This window comes from Pleurodeles waltl, chromosome 7 (genome assembly GCF_031143425.1).
Source record: "Pleurodeles waltl isolate 20211129_DDA chromosome 7, aPleWal1.hap1.20221129, whole genome shotgun sequence".
In the NCBI taxonomy this organism is placed as follows: Eukaryota; Metazoa; Chordata; class Amphibia; order Caudata; family Salamandridae; genus Pleurodeles; species Pleurodeles waltl.
Genome location: NC_090446.1, coordinates 45,364,988 through 45,388,957, shown reverse-complemented (window position 1 = coordinate 45,388,957; position 23,970 = coordinate 45,364,988). Strand labels below are relative to the sequence as shown.

At 42.4% G+C, this 23,970-nt stretch overlaps 1 protein-coding gene across 5 annotated transcripts in view; it reads right to left on the bottom strand.

The window, feature by feature from the left end:
- The window catches only part of LOC138303597 (zinc finger protein 436-like), a 73,957-nt gene extending 54,059 nt beyond the window's left edge, over nt 1–19,898 (bottom strand). For 2 of the 5 annotated variants that reach the window (XM_069242878.1, XM_069242880.1), the window contains exons 1-2: nt 19,233–19,555; nt 7,102–7,228 (exon numbers count right to left, since the gene is read on the bottom strand). In XM_069242878.1, coding sequence (XP_069098979.1) covers nt 7,102–7,228; nt 19,233–19,274 — 169 coding nt within the window. In that variant the 5' untranslated portion in view covers nt 19,275–19,555. Of the gene's footprint in view, nt 1–7,101; nt 7,229–19,232; nt 19,556–19,844 lie in introns of those variants that run through there. The other 3 variants (XM_069242879.1, XM_069242882.1, XM_069242883.1) reach the window with 2 other exon arrangements.
- Between the last annotated feature and the right edge of the window lie 4,072 nt (nt 19,899–23,970).

The following is a 23,970-nucleotide window of genomic DNA, read 5'->3' as shown; positions in this document are numbered from 1 at the left end:
TTATTTTCTGTGGGAGCGTGCTGCAGTACCAGTGCTCGGCCAGGTGTGATGCTGGACCTAGTTCAGCTCTCAGCTTGGGTACATTTAGTACCAGTTTGGGATCTTTTTGCTTGTAGTAACTATACAATGGCAGCTTGTGAATAGCAATTGGCTTACTCTTTTGTAGGCGGGTATTTGTCCCTCTCTAAACCCCTCCCTCCACCTTTAACACCTCCCCTTTCGTTGTACGTAGTCCCCATTTCCAGCCGCTCCCCTCTGTTCTTCCTACATTTACAACTGAAAGGTGCACTTCTGTGTACGGAGGCCCGCGCAGTCGAGGCAGCGATCTGTGCACGGAAGCGATGGGGGAAGCGGAGGCCGGGTTCTGAACAGCATTTTGTAGTATGTTAGTAGTATTACTGTAGCGCCACTAAACATGCTACAACATGCAGTTTGTGAATAAGCCCCTATGTTTTTGGTGGGGAGTCTGGTTAAAAGAAATGAGTGGATGAGTGCTAGAATAAATCAATGGACGGATGAATGGCTGCAACGGTGCAAGGATGAGTCCATGCATGGGTGGATGTGCGAGCACATAGTTGGGATCATGATTCTTATAAGTCAGGGGCACTCACAGTTATAAGCCAGACCTACTGTCTTTACCCTTGTTTGTCTTTCCTTGGGTGAGGTTTGAGTTTTGTTGTTAAAAGGAAGGCAAGGTTATGGATATCAGTGCCCAAGTTAAGTAACCATGAATAGTACTCTGCATCTGTTTGTGTTTGTTGCAATAGTGCATTATTAGGGAACACTGCAAGGTAAAGAGAGTATTGTTAATGTGGTAATTCCTGATACCTCGTCAACCAGTACGTATTATTCACAGTGACGTAAGGAAACTTGAGTGCCCCCCCCTGCAAAATACTTGGAGGGAGCCCTCCCCCCCTCGGACTCGATCAAGGGCCTGCTGCCAGTGTACAGTGGTCTGTGCTGAGGGGGGCCCCTGGAGCTCGGGTCCCACTGCACCACTGGGCTGCGGGGGCTTTTGTTAGGCCACTGATTATTGATGCATATGTATAAATGCTCTCCAAAAAGACCGGTACCCACTCAGTAGTAGTCGAAGGCTATCTCTTGTGTCTGAAATTAGGTTGCAGCATAAAATAACAAGTCATATTAGTCCAGACGTGATATGAAATAATTCAGCCCTGCAGAACAGATCTCACAAAAATACCTCATAGTACTTATCAGCTAACCCTTGATTTACCTTCGAATCTCACTGTAACATTTCCAGGCATCATAAAATCTATTATTCACTTAAACAATATGTTAAATTTCATAAAGTGATGTATGACTTCACAGTGGACAGGTTCTGATTGCCATATCAAGCTATTAGATGATGTAGCTCTAATTATAGGTTAGAAAAGTTGTCAATCAATCCGTGTCACTGCCAGTCTAGACTCTCGCTTAAGCCTCTCAGAAGAATGAGCTTTGACAAATCGAGGACAACATTTTCTGACCTTTTGAACCCTCCCAAGTGCTACACTGAATCTGGAAATCTTTTGCGCTAGCTCCTGTGCACCATCAAGTTTCAACCATGGCATATCGGTCAGAAGCAAATGTTGGCCATGGATCCACAGTATTCACCTAACATGAATCAGAAGTCCTGCGACAAATGTTCCCGGCTGCACCCAAAGGCCATCAGAGAACGAAAAACAAGGCTCTACGTTGCTGAGCAAAGAACAAGGGCTTATCCTACTCCAAGCCCAAGGGTTGTTTGTGGTCCCAGTCCTGTTTGCTGTTGTTGGGTATGTCTAAGACAAGGTCAGAAGACAAGTCAAGACGTACACACAAAGAAATCCCAGCAGTGTTTGATCCTTCCCTGCTATTCTCATTCCAAAGAAAAGTCACGCAGTCACTGCTCCAAGGCAACTCCAGCTGCAACCTCGGACTCTGACGAGAATCCAGTCCTGGTTTTCCAAGCCATCACTGACTGTATAGCAAATTGAGGCTTTCTAAGGGGCCATGCTGCGATTGTTCAAGCCAACTCCAGTACCACCCGGTGCATCTTCAGGCCCCATGGAGCAATTGGGGATTTCTGTCAAAATCCTTCCCTGGTGCTGCCTGACCGAGTCCAACCTCAGTCCAGCTCTCCGTTGGCCCCTGCCCACGCTTTGATACCTCTGCTGGATGTCCTGCTGGTTGTCTGCATTTGACGCTGGGTCATGGCCCTATGGCACCAGTTCCAGATTTTGCACGGGTTCTGATGTTGGATATGGAGCCAGCTTCTGCTTGGTTCAATCATATGTTGCATCACAGAATAACGAAAGCACAGCCTGTGATTTCAGATCACTTCTCTAGTGCCTCTGTGCCCCGACACCTACATCACCAGAGGTTCGAGGCCTTGTTTAGCACAGATTCTGATGCTGCCCAGAGGCTTGACCCAGTACAGCATAACTAAGGTAACGCTGAGAAAGTGGACAAGCTTCTCCCCTTCATTACACTGATGAAGGCCTTTTTTGGATTTGCAGAATACTAGTGGCATTTACACCTCTCCTAAATCAGACCTGTAATCTCCTTTGTGTTCCTTCACTGAGGAGAGTGCCTCCTTTGTGGTGATGGTACACAGGGCTGTGGAGGTCATGGATTTACAGCTGCCTGTGGTGGGCACTAAAGCTAATTTATTCACATAAATTCTTTAACCTGTGCCAACTACCTGTGAGCCCGTTTGCCTTTTAATGGGGCGTTTATGGACTGTGATTTTGCAGCACAGTCTAAATTTTGTTCAGGTCATCGGTGGGCCACATTATCTTGTCTCAGCACTGACTCCTTAAAGCCTTGTGATGCAGGCTTCTGCTAGCAAGGTAACTCTGAAAACCTTTTTAAATGGCTTAGCCAGATAGAAAATGTATGTTTTCATAGGCCAAATAGGCCCTCAGATCTTTGAGAGGTCTTTCCCGGCACCTACAATGCATGATGGCCAGGATGAAGTCATGTATGTTTATTGGGCCAGTCTGGGTACCACAGATTATGTTGCCATTGGCATTGGGAACTGGAGGTCAAGAGGATGCTGTGGCCCTACAGCTATACTCCTGATGATGCGACAGGGCATAGTTCTTTCAAGCTAATGAAACCTTGGGATAATGAGGGTTCAGTGGAGAGGAGTAAAAATGTGTTGTGGATCCCGGATGAAGTCACAAAAAGTACTGAGTGAAACTGAAGTTTGGGCAAAGAGTACCTGTGAGAGGAAACGTGAAGGTGCTTAAGGGTGAAAGAAAATTACTTGATCCAGACAAGGTTGTAGAGGCGTTTTGTAATTCTACTTTATTGGAGGGTGGAAAGGTGTGGCTTTTGAGGAGATTGGCTTTATGCAAAGATGGTGGTGCAGTGGAAACAAAGTTGGCTAGTGAGCAAGGAAAGCAGATTTTTACCTGGTTATGGGATGACTGTGTGGCTACGAGTAGCAGTGGTGATAGTGAGGCATTGGAGGATGGTGTGGTGCATGGTGAGAAAGTGCCTGTTGAGGACGTGTCCTGTTGCTGTGTCGTAGGACTCCTACGTTGGGGGTAAGACTGCTTGTTTTTGGTGCATGTGGGTGACTGATAGAGTCCCACACTGGCTGGAAGATGTCGGCCTGACCACTTTGGCTAGTTAGCAGCACTTCACCCAAACCTAGAAAGTAGAAGTGATTTGTGGCAGCCTGAAAACAAAACACACTGACTCGTAAGGAAAGTCGTGGTTGACAGATCATACCCTTTTCTCTCAGTTTCACAAATTCTTACACATGCAAATGTAGACAATAAAATGCAGGGTACGTTTCAATGCATTTATTGAAGCAACTGCATTCTATGATTAAAAAAATGAGCTGCAATTATTAGGAGGATGAAACGTAATACAGTGGTGACTGTGATCATTAGTGTAAAACATACAAACAGTTCCAACATCCTGACATCATCATGAGCCTAAGAATTCCCACCTACACCCTAATGTCTCACATGAGAGCATAGCAGTGTTAGCCCTTCTGTCTGCCCTGGTTGTATGGGAGGAGCCCCCACCCTGTACCTGAAAAAGGCAGGGGTCTGCCTGTTGTTCTACTGGCAGTCCTCCCCAGCCTGCTGAAAAGAGAAGGCCAATAACAACTAAGCTGTTGACGATGTGGCACTCAGCATAACATGGCTGGCTGGATGAAATTGCCTCTCATCCTTTATAGGCCAGTGTGGTGTTTCTATAACAAAACATGTTGTGTTCTGAGAAGAGGCCTGACATGATTGTATGTCCATGGTTAGAAAGTTGACTTTGTACTCTTGGAGCGGCAATACTAAGTGAACTATTGTATATAAATATAACAGCCTTGAGCAGGGCACAGAACGAGATGCATACAAGATGCAGATAAATGTGAAACACAAACAAGTGTGTTTTCTGAGAAAGGCAGCTGATACAACATAAAACAACAAGCTGAAAAGCAAGCTTTGCTAAAATATGCTAAAATGAATGAAAGCAAATAAAACGTGTGTGTCTTAAAGGCTCAGGCTATGGGCGTAAAGGCTCAAATTTGGGCGCCCAATCTATGCGCTAAGAAGGAACCCACAACAGTTTTTGACAATAGAAGTGCAAATGTCCCTTCTGAAGAAGTCAACAACAGATTTAATAGAAAGATTTTCAGACCAAGGAAGTTCAACAATTATGTCTTTGAATAGGGTTTTTTTGCCTTTCCTTATCTCCCCTTGTTTCCGCCTTTCTGCCTGTCTTTACAGCTCCCATTCTCTCTGACCCACCTACATTATGTACAGTTGTTAGGTCTCCTTTGGTTTGCTTCTTATAATGGGGGTGGTGTACGATTGTGGTTTCATGTAGTGTGTACTGCAAATCTGTTCTTGTTATTTTGTTGCCACCACTGATGTTCCATGCTAAGTATTCATTTATTTTCTTACATTAGTTGGTGTGAGATCCATGTACTACCGGGGCTTGGGCGATTGGAGAAGAGCTGCTTGAAGACCAGCAGCTAGGCCCAGGGTCTCTAGTAAAGTATTACTTCTTGAACATATATCATTTACTGTAAAGCATCACTATGCAAGTTTGTTCCCAATGACTGCTACAAATTATTTCAACTTTGTGCCACTCATGGGCATTCTAAAACAGCAGAGATCACAGACAGAGCAGTCATGAGGCGAATGTGATGAGCAGAAGGACTGATGATGTAACAGGTGCTATAAGGAGATTTGTTTCCAACTACAAAGAGATAAGGGAAGGTGGAACGCACACCACACATTCCTGAGGTGTCCCGCTGTGCATCCTGTCTTGGCTATCAATTCTCAACCAGTATTACATCCTCACTTGGACCCGCCAGCCCCGTTCTGGACTCCTCACACTAGTGCTTATGTATTTTTCTTACAATTCTCTTCGAGGTGCCCGCTCCTCACTCTTACGACCACTGTTATCCCATACTCCGAGATATTCCGATCTTCCCTCTTTTACCAGCACTATGTACTTTGTACATGGTGTGCAGTAGCTCTTTCACTTTATAGGGAATCCACAGCTCGTTTTGTAATTTTGTTCAACTGCTTTTTGCCTGAATCGGTTTACAGAAACTCTAGCGCCTTGACACCTAAGGCATTTGCTGCGCTCTCTAAATCCTGCCTATGCACGACCTGCACTATTGCAGTCCACATTATGTTTTGAGCACAGACAAGTTGACAGGTCTACTCAGAGTCTACGGAAAACATTACAGGTTCTTGTATGATGACTTATGGAGTCTGCTGTACTTAACACATTTCTTTCCATTTCTAAAATTCATATCACATTTGCCCTTACAAATGCAGTCTTTTTTGAGTGAGTGTCCTAATGATGTTTTGCTCAGTGTTTATAGTTCACCTTTGGGTCGCTATGATTCCTTCCTCTTTCCCAGGGATTTCCCTGTATCTTCTTCTTCTTCAGGGCGTGGATTCTTACATTTTAAAATGTTCAGACTATCTTTGAGGCAGAGCTTCCCAATATGATGTAGTAATAGAACAATATATATTATGTCTGATGTCCATAAGCCACCCACTACAGTAGGTCTAATGCACACCATCTGCTGTCCCATCGCTAGATCTACTGCTCAACATCAGCTGCCCCATAAATTAGCTCTAATTTCCACCATGACATCTCCCACTTTAGGTCTAATGTTCACCATGAACTGCCCCTGACATTAAATCTAATGTGCATCGTCAATTGCCTGTACGTTAGACTGAATGTTCACCATTAGCTGCAAACAACAGTCGGCCTATTGATGCCCATCATCTGCCCCTTAAATGTGGTCTATTGTGGACCATCAGCTGCTTCCTACATTAGGTTTAATGTTCGCCTTCAGCCAACCCCTGCATCCCATATAATGTATAACAGCAGCTACCCCTACGTGAGTGGTGTAATGCAAGATAATGGGACCCCGGCAGTAAATCATAAGGAGCCCTGAGACTCTGGTGAGTCCTAGATATCCAAGGATTGAGGCTGCTTGGCAGCCACCTGATTGGTGGGGCCCACTGCACCCCAAGGACTGCAGGGGCCTGTGTTACACCCTCTGCCCTACTTTAGGTCTATAGTGGACTATCAGCTCCTCCTACCTTTTGTCTAATGTTCACCACCAGCCATGTGTACATTTGATCCAGTGCTTTCACCAATATATTCAAACATGAGGATTTTGATCACCAAGGGCTGTTTATTATGTGGAGTGACCACCCTGATTCTGCTGCTCAACATTAGACCTGATGTCTGCCATCAGCCAAAACCTACATTTGTCATACTATTCACGATCAACCTTCCTTTACTTTAAGGGTAACATAGAGAGCAGAGTCATGGGGCACTGGTCTTTTCTCTTCTATGTGACCACATGGCGGTGGTTCAAAGGATTAATGTCCTGCATGAAGACCTTCATGTAAGTGTTGAAACTCCATAAAATACATCTTCCAGAAAAAGTACTTTTAGGGCAGCTGGAACATAACCGGTACACTGTGAGAAAGATTGCTAACGCGGGGCTACTTATAGGAACTACCTGGGATCAAAGGATCACAAAATATTAGTAGACAACACACTCTGAGCGCTCACCCCAAGTCAAAGACCCTCAACTGCTCAGGAATACAACAAAGAATGACACTTTACCCAAGGAGAACAAAGCCTGGTGAACTTCCTTCATCACGTTCTTGTACAGTTCCTTCTGCCACTGGTACATCGCCTTCCACTCCTCCTCGGAGAAATAGGCAGCGACATCATGGAAAGTCACCGGTGCCTGGAAGATGAAATTTCATATCACTTTTTTTGCAACTTCAGTTGCAAACTCCCTACTGAGTAATAGGTTGAAGACAATCACAGAATTAAGGCGACCAACATCTTACCTGTGAATATCCCTCTTGCATTATAACCTCAAATGTGAGGCCCTCCTACAACCAGCACACAAAATCTCACCACATCATCCACCAAAGGCATGTTCTAGGCATCAGTGGTCATCATCTAAGTGCCCACCCACCCTACATCACCACTGCATTGTGAGTCAAGAACTGCCAGGCAATGACAATGCAGGACATGATGTCATGCTAGGAAGGATTCTATGCCAACATTCTAACTATACTGTAATGGAAAATAGTAGTTAAAAGGACTTCGTATTGTGGTGGCAGCCACCAAAGGCACAAACAAACAAGTTCATTCAATAGGAGAGGTTGACTATTTTGGGACGAAACTGACCTAAGGTTCATGGTGGAGGCATATTATGCACAGATTTACATTTTACATGTTTACAAATTATGAGTAGGTAACCAATCAAAATCCGAGATCAATTTCACAATTTCACATGGACAGCCGTCTTTGGCTCTGGTGGGAGGTTCTTATTTCATTGTGACAGCTTTACATTTTATTAATTAATTTTTAGCAATGATCAATGCCCAACTCAATGCAGATTTCGAATCCACAGATGTTTTGCAATAGGCCAGAAGCAAAATAATACAGGCTCTAGAAAATCTAAAACTCAAGAATGGATTACACCCTTCAAATTCATTGGAACACTCACACATAAACCTTCTTATCCCCAGTTAGTCCTCACACATGCACTTGGCTACTTGTCCCAAATTGTCAAGGGTGAGAGAAAGCCCTTTCTCATGATGACAGTGTAGAGCTCGTACGATCCTCCTTGATACAGACTTCAAGAAAGTACATCTCAAGCAACACAACAAGCAAGTGAGATACATACTTAGTGAGGCCGCACCAGTGAAAGTCTGTTGTACTCCTTTGTCCGGCAGGCGACTGGGTTCATTATAATGTCTTTTCGTTTGAAAATCACCATTTTCCTAAAATGGCCTCAGGTTGGTCAAGTAGGTGGGATATGAGACTGAGTTTCTTTCAGCGTGTGTTCAACGTGAATAAAATATTAGAACAACAAGCATTGGCAAGGCAATAGATCTGCCTTTTAAAGATCCATCAAATGTAAATACAGCCATTCACTAATGCGCTATGCATAGATTGCTTAACCAAATGTCGTTCATCAGATTACAGCCTGCCCTTCTGACTTTGCCAATTGCATGAGGTCAGAAACTAATAGTCCCCAAGGTGAAGCAAAACCTCATCATATGTATATTTTTAAGAATTGGTAACACTAAGTCTTGCAGACAGCTGTCCCGTGAAGCCATACCTACAAACTACCATCAGGTCAATACCACATGAAGGGCCTTCATGAAATTAGCATGTTTCTAGCCAGTCAAAGTCAAGAAGCCAACCCCCAGTGGTACATTGTGGTATTAGAGACTCTCTTTAGTGCACACATTTCATGGAGTCCCACAACAGTTAAGGTAAGCGCACCACCTCTGGTCACGTATACCACTTCAGTAACTGCTTACTTATTTATTTGTGCCCTGTCTCTTTGCAACATGCCTCTTTCTCCGCCTCCTATGTTTTTGGTTCCCCAAGCATTGAGTGCGTTTGTGGACAATAAAGATGCCTACTGGCTTTTCTACGGCTTGTTAGCGTCAATGCTCTATTACAAGGAATGTGTTGCATTAGATTAAGACAGAAAATAAAGACAGGCAGGGCGGCCACTGCTCCTTGGTTCTTGATATACACTCTTGTCAATACAGAGAAAAAGACATGAGTGTGACAGGTAGCGAAATGGATTTCTCACCCCTGGAGTATGTATGGCTATTGTGTTTGTATAGCTAAAACCCAGTCGAAAGACAGGGGAGCCCTGAACATTGTCAAATGCAAAGGCAGAGTCACCCTGTGATAAGAGGGGTAGCTGATTTCTGGACTGTTACTGCATCATGATGTAGTGGTACCTAAAGTGGGGAGTCAGCTATTTCCTAAATTGGAGCAGTGTTGGGGTAGTCCTGGTGGATAGGGGATATCCCACCAGACCCTAATTGAATAGGTGGAAAATATCTGCCTGTTTTGCACTTCTTCATCTCCAGTCTGATAGCGTCCTGGCTGCGAGTCAATTGAGAGCCACCGGAGATACTGGGCTACCCAGCCAAGTAGATAAGTGAGTCAATCTTGCTGGATTTGCAAATGATGCAGCTTGTTTTTTAGATTTTGCAGCTGTTGAAGAGGTGTAGTAGAGTTCTGGCATGGCATCGGTGCTATATCGCAGATAATGATATATGCTAATGCGAGCACAAGGATTGCCAACTATATGAATCATCTGTACTGTGTTGAATATTTATGTTGTGTTGTGCCTACCATGTCTGGTTGATACGTACACATTTTCTATTATTTATAGTCAACAGTTAGGGTATGATTTAGATACTAGCAGATGGATTACTTTGTTGCAAGTGTGAAGGATATCCTGTCTGCCGTATTACAATCCCATTATATCCTATGGGGATCGTAATGCGGCGGACAGGATATTCAGCACATTTGAGACAGAGTATTCCAGCCGCCAGGATCTAAATCAAGCCCTTAATTACAATAGTCCCTGAAAAAGAACCCATTGCAGAGGAGAACTCCAAAGAGGGTTTGCACCCGCTCCCATCCATCTGCAGCTAAGTCTCTTCAGATCACACTGAGCAGAAGGTACAAGACCTAATGATGCTGAACCTTAGGTCCTCACTAACCAGGGCTACACGAACCTCAGTCTATCAGCAGCCATCAAAGCAGCAAAGCCCTCAAGGGCTCCTGACCAACGTACTCTCTTAGATGTGATTCACCTTTAGAGTTGCATTGACGGAGAACGTACTCCTGCATTTGAGAGACAAGGGGCACAAAGGGACTACCGTGTCTTGACTGTGACGTTTTGAAGACATTTGCCACTGGCATTCAGCCTCCTGCGGCTCTGCAAACTGGGAAAACATACCCCCTTCAGCACTCGACTCTCTGTGTTAGGGATGGCGAGGATTAACAGGCTTTTCAGAGAGGTAGTATGGGGGTGTTCAATCTCAGCATTCATCACATACATCTGTATAATAAAGGGTTGCCAAGCCAGTACTTGACTTTTAAGAAGAAAAATATGTTCATCACACTCTAGGACTAAATATTGCATACAGACTTATTCAGGTACCAATGTAGTGTCTGGTGTCTCCTATGATAGTGGCCTGTGCCCTCACCATGTCTGACTTAGGTGGATACACCCTTCCTCCTTACTCCTCCCGCTTTGGGCACAATGTAGCAAGAATCCGCTCAGGTGTAGCTTTACCCAACACTCTTAGTAATGAGCAGCCTCTCAGTCTTTGTACAGTTCTTCACGCAAAACAGTGGAGAAACTCCTGATTTGGACAAATCTAGTGCCCCTGCCCCCCTGCTTCCTGCTGGCTTGGCCTCTCCTACTCTTTGGAGGCTGAGCACAAGCCATTTGCCCCAGTGGGCATTGCTCATGGGTGCATCTGCCACGACTCTTGGTCCTGGCTGTAGACGCTGCAGCCCGCATGGCTGTGCAGGTCTGGTGGACGGCAGTCACTGGTTGGCTGGTTCCTTGGCAGAAGATGATGTGAGGGTGACCCTCAGTAGCAGGTAGGATGTTTGCAGCTCAGATCAAGACAGACTTGGGTACTTCTTAGCTCAGCGTCTCCAGTCACATCACGCTTGACCACTTGGCACAGCAGTTCTGGGCACTCTGTGCTTGACCACTTGGCACAGCAGCTCGGGGCACTCTGTGCTTGACCACTTGGCACAGCAGCTCGGGGCACTCTGTGCTTGACCACTTGGCACAGCAGCTCGGGGCACTCTGTGCTTGACCACTTGGCACAGCAGCTCGGGGCACTCTGTGCTTGATTACTTGGCACAGCAGCTCGGGGCACTCTGTGCTTGACCACTTGGCACAGCAGCTCGGGGCACTCTGTGCTTGACCACTTGGCACAGCAGCTCGGGGCACTCTGTGCTTGATTACTGGGCACAGAGGCTCAGCACCTTCTGAGCAGGAACCACAGGAGGGTTTGTAGCTGACTAACATCAAGGAGGGAAGAAGCTCTCTGTAACACCCTTCTCCTGCATACCTACCACAGCAAGTTCCTACTGCACCGTGTCCCCAGCAATGCTATTCCTTCTTCAGAGGCTCTTTCCCTCTCTTAGGTGGCAGGCTGGCTTTTAAGCGCTCAGGACAGGCAATCAGGTCTTGCAGCAAGGGGTAGGCTTGAGGTGATGTCACCTCACACCTGGGAAGCTGGCTGAAAGGCAGACAGCAGCTCTGGTTGCACAGCAGTACTCTGCAGAGCATTCTCTTTGTTACTCAAAAGAACCTGGAATTCAAATAGTTCTAATGCTTGTCTTGCGCAACTTATTGGAGCTGCATGCTTGCTTTGCTGAGCGTTCACTACCCATCTTACTGCTAACTTAACAGCCGTTCCTGCATGGGAAGCCTATGTTGCTGCACCTTCTTGTTTTTCATGGGCATGGATGCTACTCATAATAAATAGCTTTTACCCGTTAACAGACTTTGGGCCTGATTTAGAGTTTGGTGGATGGGTTAATCCGTCACAAACGTGACGGATATCCTGTCTGCCATATTACAATTCTAATAACATATAATGGGATCGTAATACGGCGGATGGGATATCCGGCACGTTTGTGACAGAGTAACCCCATCTCCCCAGAAGGAATCTGAACTGCAAGTTTGTATTACAGTTGTGAGAGTCCATTTTTTCTTAGGCTTGACTTTATTTGGCTTGTTGTGCTTTTGGCTCGCATTGCCTTCCTGTTACCACAGGCTTCTTGTATACCCCTACGCCTACCCTTGAGGTATTCTTTGGACAAATGCTAATTACGTTTTTCACAAAATGTGTTTTGCATGATTAATGTGTTTTGGTCCTTGGTCTACATGGCTCTCGTTGGCTTTGGGATAATTTACATTATCAGTTGTCACCCTAGTCCATGGTATTTCACTGTGCTGAACTGGCGTTGGTGGTTTATCCACAAACCACCTGTTTTGAATAATTACTGCATGCGTTTTTTCTTTGCTACAATTTTGTATTTCATGTTTTATTCAGACTGCCAGTGTCACCCATTTTGCCTGTTTCTACGCATTCAGTCCTGAAGATGGTCTTGCTTATTCAATTAATCTGAGACCGAAACGTCAACACACACTTTTGCATCTTGCAACAACAGCCCAGGATTGCTAACGTAAAGGCTATCTCTCCTATTTTTAGCTCATACTTACACTATGTTCAGCAAGAGCAAAATTGCATATTAATGGAACTATGCATGTTCTCAACACAATATTATTTTTTTTGCTGGGCATACACGGGCTGATGCTAACATATGAATCCCATTTATTTTTACATATTGAAATAGCATATAAAAATTGTGCATAACGTTGGTTTTTAAGGCTCCTGAGGGGCTACATTTGTGTACTTGTTCTGTATGCTGCTTGATGTCAATATGGTTTTATCTCTGACATGTCAACTCTTTTTGAGAGAGAAAAGAATCTCTTTATATGTATATAAGTATTATGAGAAACGTTTGTATTGGACTTTTTTCTATTTGTTTGAAAAATATTTTTTTTTTAAATGTGCATAATGAATATTGCTTGTATACAATTTACATGTTTACAGATTCAGTCTACGTTGAATGTTTAAACATTTTCATTTGCATAAGCAATGGGTAGTTTGAATCTTCATTTATTGAGCAAGGTCTATCCCACTCTGTCTTAAGTTCAGTTACCTCTGAAAACATGTGTTAAGCTTTCATGAAAAAAACTCCTTTGAGAGCCCCATGTTTCTAATCTACATAATGCGGAGCACATTTCAGTCTCAGCTGTACTCGTAAATACATTTGTGAACTGGGCCAAAATCATTCAACTCTCTATTTGTAAAAGTGCAAAGAGGGCTAAGTCATTTCTAGTTGTACTATCTGCATAGGATTATTCCCTTAGTATTCCTATTTTATTGCCATTTTAGAGATTTTGGGGCTAATTCAAAAAGGCTTGGAAGAGTATGGAAAAGAGTACTACATGAGTACCTTTTTACCTACTCTAAAATGCCTTTGTGAATAGGCCAAGGAATGTTTAGGCAATTTAACTTTTTAACAAAGGCGTGATTCACACCTTGCCCTACTTCACTTGCATCCTACCCATTACACTCACTAAATTATTCCGGCTAGCTTTTGCTTTTCAAGTTCTGCAGTGAAGAATTTATTAGTCTGATTTTTAGGTCGAGTGCAAGCGCTCTGACGTGTTGTAATCTATCTGGGCTTTTAACCACACCCACCGCACGCCCATCACTATCACTCATTCATGGGCTTGCCTTTCAAAAATCCTTTGTTATCATTGGTAAGTGCTTTATGTTTGTCCCTCCTTTTGGCGGTTTTGTTACTGCCTTTGCCACTGACCTTGTTACATGGATAATTGCACTTTTGCCAATATGTTTGACGGCAAACAAAGTTCTTTTTCCATTTGTGTCTCTCCTTTGCGCTCAAGCTCATGGCAGCCGTGAAGCTTTGAATCGGCTTGCTTATGTCAAGTGTTTTACTTTTCATTTTCAATTTATGTGGCAAGAAAAGTCCAGTTAGGAATTTACAATGCTAATAGCTATAACTCGAGCAAACACGAGACCCATTGCATTGCAGATGCTTGTTTTTATCTCTTTCTAGTTTAAACTGAATTACATTGCCACCTTTCACGCTTAATTTATCCCCAGAGGATTCAAACGACACATAAAGATGACGGCTTGCACCTCTGTGACTGATGAACACCCTTAAGAGGCAGCTGTCAGTTTTAGATATTTTTTCCATATTTCAAAGTTCATGGCTTTTGAATTTTCTCTCAAAACTTTACGAACAGGAAGGGTTGGTGTTTGGTAATTTGTAACTTCAGTTAAGCATGTATTTCCGTATGCCTGGCTTCTGTTCTAATAAACTCCTTTATCTAAACACCTTGAGACACTGCTGTTTGAAGTAGGAGACCTGGTGTTCATAATCCTGGTTTCTGTCATTTATCAAATTGTGTGATCTTGAGCAAATCACTATTTTTATGTCCTTACTTTCGATTACTAGAGGAATCTGTACACATGAACTGCACATAGCATCAATTCTTCCCTAGTTATGCACTGAATTTATATTAATTGCCTGGAACTCGGAGGAGGTTCTGTGATTTGGGCTCAACCGATTTCTCTAAAAGAGGCAAAACAGAAAGTGGCATTAAATATAACCCGGCTTTAGCCCTGGAAAGCTGGACAAATGGGAAGAACAGGTTTCAGCGTTTTGTCATATTTTACTTTTTAAGTGAAGTAACTGAGTTCATCTGCTCTGTTTTCTGTGGAGAATATGCAAATTCATAAATGTGTATGGAGTTAAGTTTATTAATGTGTATGGCGTTTAGTTTATAAATGTGGATGGCATTTAGTTCATAAATGTGCATGGTGTTTAATTTATAAATGTGCATGTCGTTTAGTTTATAAATGTTAATGGTGTTTAGTTTATAAATGTGGATGGCATTTAATTTAGAAATGTGGATGGCATTTAGTTTGTACATGTGGATGGCATTTAGTTCATAAATGTGTATGGCGTTTAGTTTATAAATGTGGATGGCATTTAGTTTAGAAATGTGGATGGCATTTAGTTTAGAAATGTGGATGGCATTTAGTTTAGAAATGTGGATGGCATTTAGTTTATACATGTGGATGGCATTTAGTTCATAAATGTGCATGGTGTTTAGTTTATAAATGTACATGTCATTTAGTTTATAAATGTGAATGGTATTTAGTTTATAAATGTGGATGGCATTTAGTTTAGAAATGTGAATGGCATTTAGTTTGTACATGTGGATGGCATTTAGTTCATAAATGTGCATGGCGTTTGGTTTATAAATGTGTGTGGCGTTTAGTTTATGAATGTGCGTGGTATGTAGTTCATAAATGTGTGTGGCGTTTAGTTTATAAATGTGCATGGCATTCAGTTTACAAATGTGCATGGTGTTTAGTTTATAAATGTGCATGGCGTTTAGTTTATACATATGGTGGCATTTAGTTCATAAATGTGTGTGGCGTTTAGTTTATAAATGTGCATGGCATCTAGTTTATACATGTGGATGGAAGTTAGTTCATAAATGTGTGTTTGCCGTTTAGTTTATACATGTGCATGGCGTTTAGTTTATAAATGTGCATGGCGTTTAGTTTATAAATGTGTATGACGTTTAGTTTATAAATGTGCATGGCGTTTAGTTTATACATGTGGAAGGCATTTAGTTCATAAATGTGTGTGGTGTTTAGTTTATACATGTGGATGGAATTTAGTTCTTAAATATACGTGGCACCTAGTTTATACATGTGCATGGCGTTTAGTTTATAAATGTGTATGGTGTTTAGTTTATAAATGTGCATGGCGTTTAGTTTATGAATTTGCATGGCGTTTAGTTTATACATGTATATGGCATGTAGTTCATAAATGTGAGTGGCGTTTAGTTTATAAGCGTGTGTGGCGTTTAGTTTATAAGCGTGTGTGGCGTCTAGTTTATAAACGTGTGTGGCGTTTAGTTTATAAATGTGAATGGCGTTTAGTTTATAAATGTGGATGGCATTTAATTTAGAAATGTGGATGCCATTTAATTTGTACACGTGGATGACATTTAGTTCATAAATGTGTATGGCGTTTAGTTTATAAATGTGGATGGCATTTAGTTTAGAAATGTGGATGGCATTTAGTTTAGAAATGTGGATGGCATTTAGTTCATAAATGTGCATGGCGTTTAGTTTATAAATGTACATGTCGTTTAGTTTATAAATGTGAATGGCATTTAGTTTATCAATATGGATGGCATTTAATTTAGAAACGTGTATGACATTTAGTTTGTACATGTGGATGGCATTTAGTTCATAAATGTGCATGGCGTTTGGTTTATAAATGTGTGTGGCGTTTAGTTTATAAATGTGCGTGGTATGTAGTTCATAAATGTGCGTGGCGTTTAGTTTATAAATGTGCATGGCATTCAGTTTACAAATGTGCATGGTGTTTAGTTTATAAATGTGCATCGCGTTTAGTTTATACATATGGTGGCATTTAGTTCAGAAATGTATGTGGCGTTTAGTTTATAAATGTGCATGGCATCTAGTTTATACATGTGGATGGAAGTTAGTTCATAAATGTGTGTTTGCCGTTTAGTTTATACACGTGCATGGTGTTTAGTTTATAAATGTGCATGGCGTTTAGTTTATAAATGTGTATGACATTTAGTTTATAAATGTGCATGGCGTTTAGTTTATACATGTGGAAGGCATTTAGTTCATAAATGTGTGTGGTGTTTAGTTTATACATGTGGATGGAATTTAGTTCTTAAATATACGTGGCACCTAGTTTATACATGTGCATGGCGTTTAGTTTATAAATGTGTATGGTGTTTAGTTTATAAATGTGTATGGCATTTAGTTTATTAATTTGCATGCCGTTTAGTTTATACATGTGTATGGCATGTAGTTCATAGATGTGCGTGGTGTTTAGTTTATAAATGTGCATGCCGTTTAGTTTATAAATGTGTATGGTGTTTAGTTTATAAATGTGCATGCTCTTTAGTTTATACATGTGTATGGCATGAAGTTCATAAATGTGCATGACGTTTAGTTTATAAACATGTGTGGCGTTTAGTTTATAAGCGTGTGTGGCGTTTAGTTTATAAGCGTGTGTGGCGTCTAGTTTATAACCGTGTGTGGCGTTTAGTTTATAAATGTGAATGGCGTTTAGTTTATAAATGTGGATGGCATTTAATTTAGAAATGTGGATGCCATTTAATTTGTACACGTGGATGACATTTAGTTCATAAATGTGTATGGCGTTTAGTTTATAAATGTGGATGGCATTTAGTTTAGAAATGTGGATGGCATTTAGTTTAGAAATGTGGATGGCATTTAGTTCATAAATGTGCATGGCGTTTAGTTTATAAATGTACATGTCGTTTAGTTTATAAATGTGAATGGCATTTAGTTTATCAATGTGGATGGCATTTAATTTAGAAACGTGTATGACATTTAGTTTGTACATGTGGATGGCATTTAGTTCATAAATGTGCATGGCGTTTGGTTTATAAATGTGTGTGGCGTTTAGTTTATAAATGTGCGTGGTATGTAGTTCATAAATGTGCGTGGCGTTTAGTTTATAAATGTGCATGGCATTCAGTTTACAAATGTGCATGGTGTTTAGTTTATAAATGTGCATCGCGTTTAGTTTATACATATGGTGGCATTTAGTTCAGAAATGTATGTGGCGTTTAGTTTATAAATGTGCATGGCATCTAGTTTATACATGTGGATGGAAGTTAGTTCATAAATGTGTGTTTGCCGTTTAGTTTATACACGTGCATGGTGTTTAGTTTATAAATGTGCATGGCGTTTAGTTTATAAATGTGTATGACATTTAGTTTATAAATGTGCATGCGTTTAGTTTATACATGTGGAAGGCATTTAGTTCATAAATGTGTGTGGTGTTTAGTTTATACATGTGGATGGAATTTAGTTCTTAAATATACGTGGCACCTAGTTTATACATGTGCATGGCGTTTAGTTTATAAATGTGTATGGTGTTTAGTTTATAAATGTGTATGGCATTTAGTTTATTAATTTGCATGCCGTTTAGTTTATACATGTGTATGGCATGTAGTTCATAGATGTGCGTGGTGTTTAGTTTATAAATGTGCATGCCGTTTAGTTTATAAATGTGTATGGTGTTTAGTTTATAAATGTGCATGCTCTTTAGTTTATACATGTGTATGGCATGAAGTTCATAAATGTGCATGACGTTTAGTTTATAAACATGTGTGGCGTTTAGTTTATAAGCGTGTGTGGCGTTTAGTTTATAAGCGTGTGTGGCGTCTAGTTTATAACCGTGTGTGGCGTTTAGTTTATAAATGTGCGTGGCGTTTAGTTTATACATGTGTGTGCTGTTTAGTCATACATGTGGAAGGCATTTAGTTCATAAGTGTGCATGGCGTTTAGTTTATACATGTGGATGGAATTTAGTTCATAAATGTGCGTGGCGTTTAATTTATAAATGTGCATGGCATTTAGTTTATAAACGTGTATGGCATTTAGTTTATACATGTGGATGGCATGTAGTTCATAAATGTGGTTGGCATTTAGTTTATAAACATGTGTGGTGTTTATAAACGTGTGTGGCGTTTAGTTTATAAATGTGCATGGCGTTTAGTTTATACATGTGTATAGCGTTTCATTTATAAATGTGCATGGCGTTTAGTTAATACATGTGGAAGGCATCTAGTGCATAAGTGTGCATGGCGTTTAGTTTATACATGTGGATGGAATTTAGTTCATAAATGTGCATGGCGTTTAGTTAATACCTGTGGAAGGCATCTAGTGCATAAATGTGCATGGCGTTTAGTTAATACATGTGGAAGGCATTTAGTGCATAAGTGTGCATGGCGTTTAGTTAATACCTGTGGAAGGCATTTGGTGCATAAGTGTGCATGGCGTTTAGTTTATACATGTGGATGGAATTTAGTTCATAAATGTGCGTGGCGTTTAGTTAATAAATAATGTATGCCGTGTAGTTCCTAAATGTGGATGGCATTTAGTTTATAAACGTGTGTGGCATTTAGTTTATACATGTGCATGGCATTTAGTTTATACATGTGGAAGGCATGTAGTTCATAAACGTGCGTGGCGTTTCCCTCCCTAGTAAAACACACAGTGTGCACCCATGCAGCAGCCCACAAGTTGTTGTTGCTACACCGTGCAGCAATGCCTAGTAAACACACAGATGGCAGGCAATGCATCATTATGATGTCAGTACTATTAATGGTGCATTGTCTTCACACAGCTCGAAGCCCTAGACGGTGCCCCGGGGTCTGCATGCAAAGCTCCCACTCACAGAGTATCACTCACCTGGAGCCGAGGCTTCGTGCAGATGTCCTGTCTGATCTTCATGGTGTTTTTGCTGCAGTGGGTTTTGTGTGCGGGGGGAGGGGGTGTGCTGATGGAGCCCCTTGTTACACTGTCCCCGGGCTCCCAGATCAGCAGCCTCCCATGTATGATCTATGATCGCATCCTTCCCCGCCTGGATTGTAGAGCAGGCGCACGGGCACCAAGGCGCTCCAGTGTAGGTTTACGGAATAACAATGTGGCCTGCCTTCTGAGGCTGCTCCGAGCCTCTGACACTACTCCCCCCGACTCCTACTCAGAGCAGGGGGCTTCGGAACAGAGAGAAAAGCCTGCGGGGGCATGTCAGCGGGGAAACCAGGTCCTCAGGCCCTGATTTGCAATTCGACACGCTGCATTATGGGACTTGTAGTCCTAGATTGCATCACTCGACTAATTACTCTTACATGATAGGAGCGAGGCAAGCAATGCGTTTATTAGCTGCTACTACTGGAATTGGTATTGTGGAGCGTCCTAATACAAACATGAAACAAACCATTGAATTTATGTTTCTATAATACATTGCAAAAGAAAAGACAAAGGCTGGAAACTTGTCAGTCTGAGAGGTAAACTACCCACCTAGCAGGAACACACGTAAATAAGCCTCACACCCAAGGTCGGCATGAATCTCCTCCGAAATAGCCCTTTTCTAACTTTGTGATGTGAAAAAAGCTGATATTAATAATCCAATAGAGCGGCCATCTTGTAATTGAAATGTTTTCTCTTTTATGTGATTAGAGCGAATCAGGAAAACATGAAAGGAGTTTACATGTCTTCTTCCTGCAACAACTATTTTCGTATTTCTTTTTCATTTGTATTTCTCCTGGTGTGTGTAGAAAATATTACCCCATATAAAGAAATGTAAAACAGTAACTTACTTTATGGCATGTGACATGACCATACAGTTAAGTACCATATATTTGCACTACATATATAGTCAAGAAAGTAGTTCAGATCGTTTTACAGTGTGTTGTGTTGTCTTGGAATCTGTCATTAACGTACCTTGTTGGCTTGGGCCCCTCCTGATAGATGTGAGAGACCCTTGTACGACTATAGTTCAACTGAAGTATGCTGTTTTAGTGTTTCTTTTCTTTCCAGTGAAGTTATTTGTAGACCATGGTGGTAGATATTAGTGGGAGCCACCGGCTTGGTGGTGTCTGTGAGTACAATGAGTGACATTAAAAAGTAGATCTTAAAAGACAGACAATTTTCGGGCTGATGAATTTTAAGCACTGGCAAAGCCAATAGGTCTTGTCTTTCAATAGCGTTTCGCCATATTTTGGCTTTGCCAACCGCTTTAGCTCATGCTGTTCCACGTCAGCAAAAAGAAAAAAACATCCACTGGTCTGAGCCAAGACATGATTGACAGAATCTGTAGCCTGTGGCTGAAAGAGGTTTAGTGAAGATAGCCTATGGTTGAAGGGGATGTACCAGAGCCTATTGTATATATCTTGTTAGCAATTGAGCTGTATGACATCTGTGCTATCAACACAGGGACCTAAGAAAGCACAATTATGACTACACATGTGTCATCACCAGCGGCGGCCACAGCAAATCTCAAGGGGAGGGGCAGGAGATGGGAAGAGATGGATGGGGGAAAATAAAATATAAAATAAACTTACCTTACTGCCGTCTCCTGCTGCTTCGCGCTCCTCTTCCCTCCATGTGGTGTCCCAGCTTTCACTGGGGCACCAGCACAGGCTCCCCAGCAATCCTGGCGCTGCTTTCATGCCAAACGTAGCATGAAAGCAGCATCAGGACTACTCAGACACAGCCCTGGGATCTGTGCAGTTTCTCCAGGTCGGCTGTTAAACACAGCTGTGCTGGAGAAACCTAAGTGCGCATGTGTGTTTGTCCAGCCTCAGATGGCCGGCCAAACACACATGCGCACTAAGATGTACACTCTCTAATCCTCCCCCCCCTCCCGTTGCCCTGCCCCTCCCTGTACTGCTGGCTGAGCCAGCAGATGAAAACAATAATGCAACTATCGTTTTATTTTTCATCTCCTGGCTCTTGGCCAGGGGTGCGACGCTCCGCCATAGCGAAGGAGCCGCCCCTGATCATCACGCATGCATACATATACATTATGACACTGTAACGGCCCCAGCATAATTATGTATACAAGTGCGCACATCACCAGCCATGGGCACAGACATGATGCAGCTGTCATATTTATTTAATTCACTGTTCCAAGAAAGGAGTAACCCAGCACTTAATTGTGGGTACTGGCAGCAGGCATTATGACATCATAACTCAATTGTAATAAGTTATTACAGTAGAGTAGTTATATCATTTCATTCTTAAAAGTGACTGGAGGCATCACAGTTTGACTGTGGTAAGGAAATTAGAGACTGGATTGTATACAGGGTTTGCAGGGTTAATAACAATAGTAAAAATAATGCATTTTTATATTGTGCTTCATACCACCCTTCTGCAATTTCTAAATGTGCATAACAGATGTTACCGTGACCCAGCTTATGGCACTCAGCTTACAAACTTCAGATGGATGGAAGACTAAGGGCCTTATTTAGATTCCAGCAGACAGTTTACTCTGTAACAGCGGTGACTGATATCCCGTCCACCGAAATATAAATCCCATAGGAAATAATGGGATCCATATTTCAGAAGACGGGATATCCGTCATCGTTGTGACGGAGTACCGTCCTCCCCCAAATGCTAAATCAGACCCAAAGTCTACATCGGTGAGGTTAACTTCAGGACCTTCAGTGGTGAGCATCCAGTAAACTCCACCAGGCCCGCTGCATCCTTTACTTCAACTTCTGGCCACTGGAACCGCAACTGGACTCTTCAGGAACCAACAAGACTGCAACTCCGGCGACGACTTTGCTTTGTAACATTGTCTCTCGAGCTCTTTCCAACAACTGCAACATTTCCTCGGCTGTGCATCCTTTGGAGTCAGCAAGACTTCAGCCTGCACCAAGAAGCAAGAAAGAATCTCCCTTAGAGTGAAGGAGCCACTCCACTGCATCTGCAGGTAACTACAGCAACAACGTCTGGGTGTGTGTATCTGCTGTCCTCTGGAACTGCGTGGATCCTTCATCACAAGTGGCAGTCTGGAGTGGTCCCCTTGTTCCTCTCTGCCAGCTGTCCAACTTGGGAGTCAGTAAGCCCTTGCCTGTCCTTGCAGGGCAGTACCCCTGTGCACTGCGACTCTTGCAGCTACCCAGGCTTGTTGTCTCCTGCTCCAAGGGATTTCCAGGCTCCAAGAAGCCCCAGCCCCCAGCACTTCATCCTGCCAAGCACAGTCTCCTCTCTGCTGCTACAGCGAGGCAGGACTCCTCTTCAGGTGTGCTGACTGGGTCTCACTGTCACTTATTGTGACTGCTGCCAGTGGGTTGCCTGTGGGGGCTGTGACTACTTCTTTTGGCTCTCCCGACTACTGAGGGTCACCTCGGACTTCTCTCCAAGGGTTGAGGCCCCGGGCCTTGCTGGTCCTCTTTGTCTTTGTAACTCTTCTTTTGCTCCTCTTGCATTTGCCAAGGCTTGTTGGTGGTTCTCCAACTCCACTGACCAACTGCAACCCGACAACCAACGTGGAACCCCTCTTCAGCTCCAGATCTTCACAGCTGGTCTTCTTCTTCTCCCGACGACCGTTATCTTCACCCACAGAAGGGTGGTTAGTAGCTTCTGCCCGCACTGGACACTCCATCGTGGACTGGACTCTATCCCGTTCTTTTGCAGGTCCTCTTCTTTCAGAATCCACCATTGGTTTCTTCTAGACTGGTCCTATTCTTGCACAATCCCTTTTCTAAGTTCTCCTGTTAGTCCCTGGGAAGACCAGGTACTTACCTCTACTGTCCTGATCGCTGGGGGTTACTCAGGTTCTCACCTCTTGGGGGTCCTAGTTTTTCCAACTCCCCTCTGACAACTCCATAATCTTGGGTGGGGGACTTCACTTCGCATTCCACTTTCTTAGTATATGGTTTGGCCCTCCCCTATGGCCCTTACTATTTTCACTAAGTATTGCCAATGCTTGTTTTTTCTATGCTAATTTCTGATTGTTTTTGTTTATATAACTAGTGTATACTTACCTCCAGTTGGTGGGGACTGCCTATAAGTAATCTAGTGTTGTGTTACTATAATAAAGTACCTTTGTTTTTGTACAACTGAGTGTATTCTTTCATATGTGTAAGCGTGGTGTGACTACAGTAGTATTGCATGAGCTTTGCATGTCTCCTGGATAAGCCTTGGCTGCTCATCCACAGCTACCTCTAGAGAGCCTGGCTTCTAGACACTGCCTACACCTCACTAATAAGGGATACCTGGACCTGGTATATATATATTTATGTATATATATATATATATATATATATATATATATATATATATATATATATATATATATATATATATATATATATATATATACAGTGCTTTAAATGGGCCGGTGCTGTCCGGTACTGAGTACCAGCACTTTTTTATTTTGAGAGGGAGAGTACTGGCACATCTCAAGAAAAACGTAATACTTTTAATTGGAGAGTACCGGCACTACTCGGAAACAGGCAGGTACTCTGGCACAGAGTACATGCACTTTAATTTTTCAATTTCAAGCACTGTAAATATATATATATATATATATATATATATCTCCACCATACACCAAGCCAACCTCCTAAAGTCGGATACCATGATATTTCGGAGTTTGTGCATGTCATATTTAAATTGATGAAAAAAGTTCGTATCT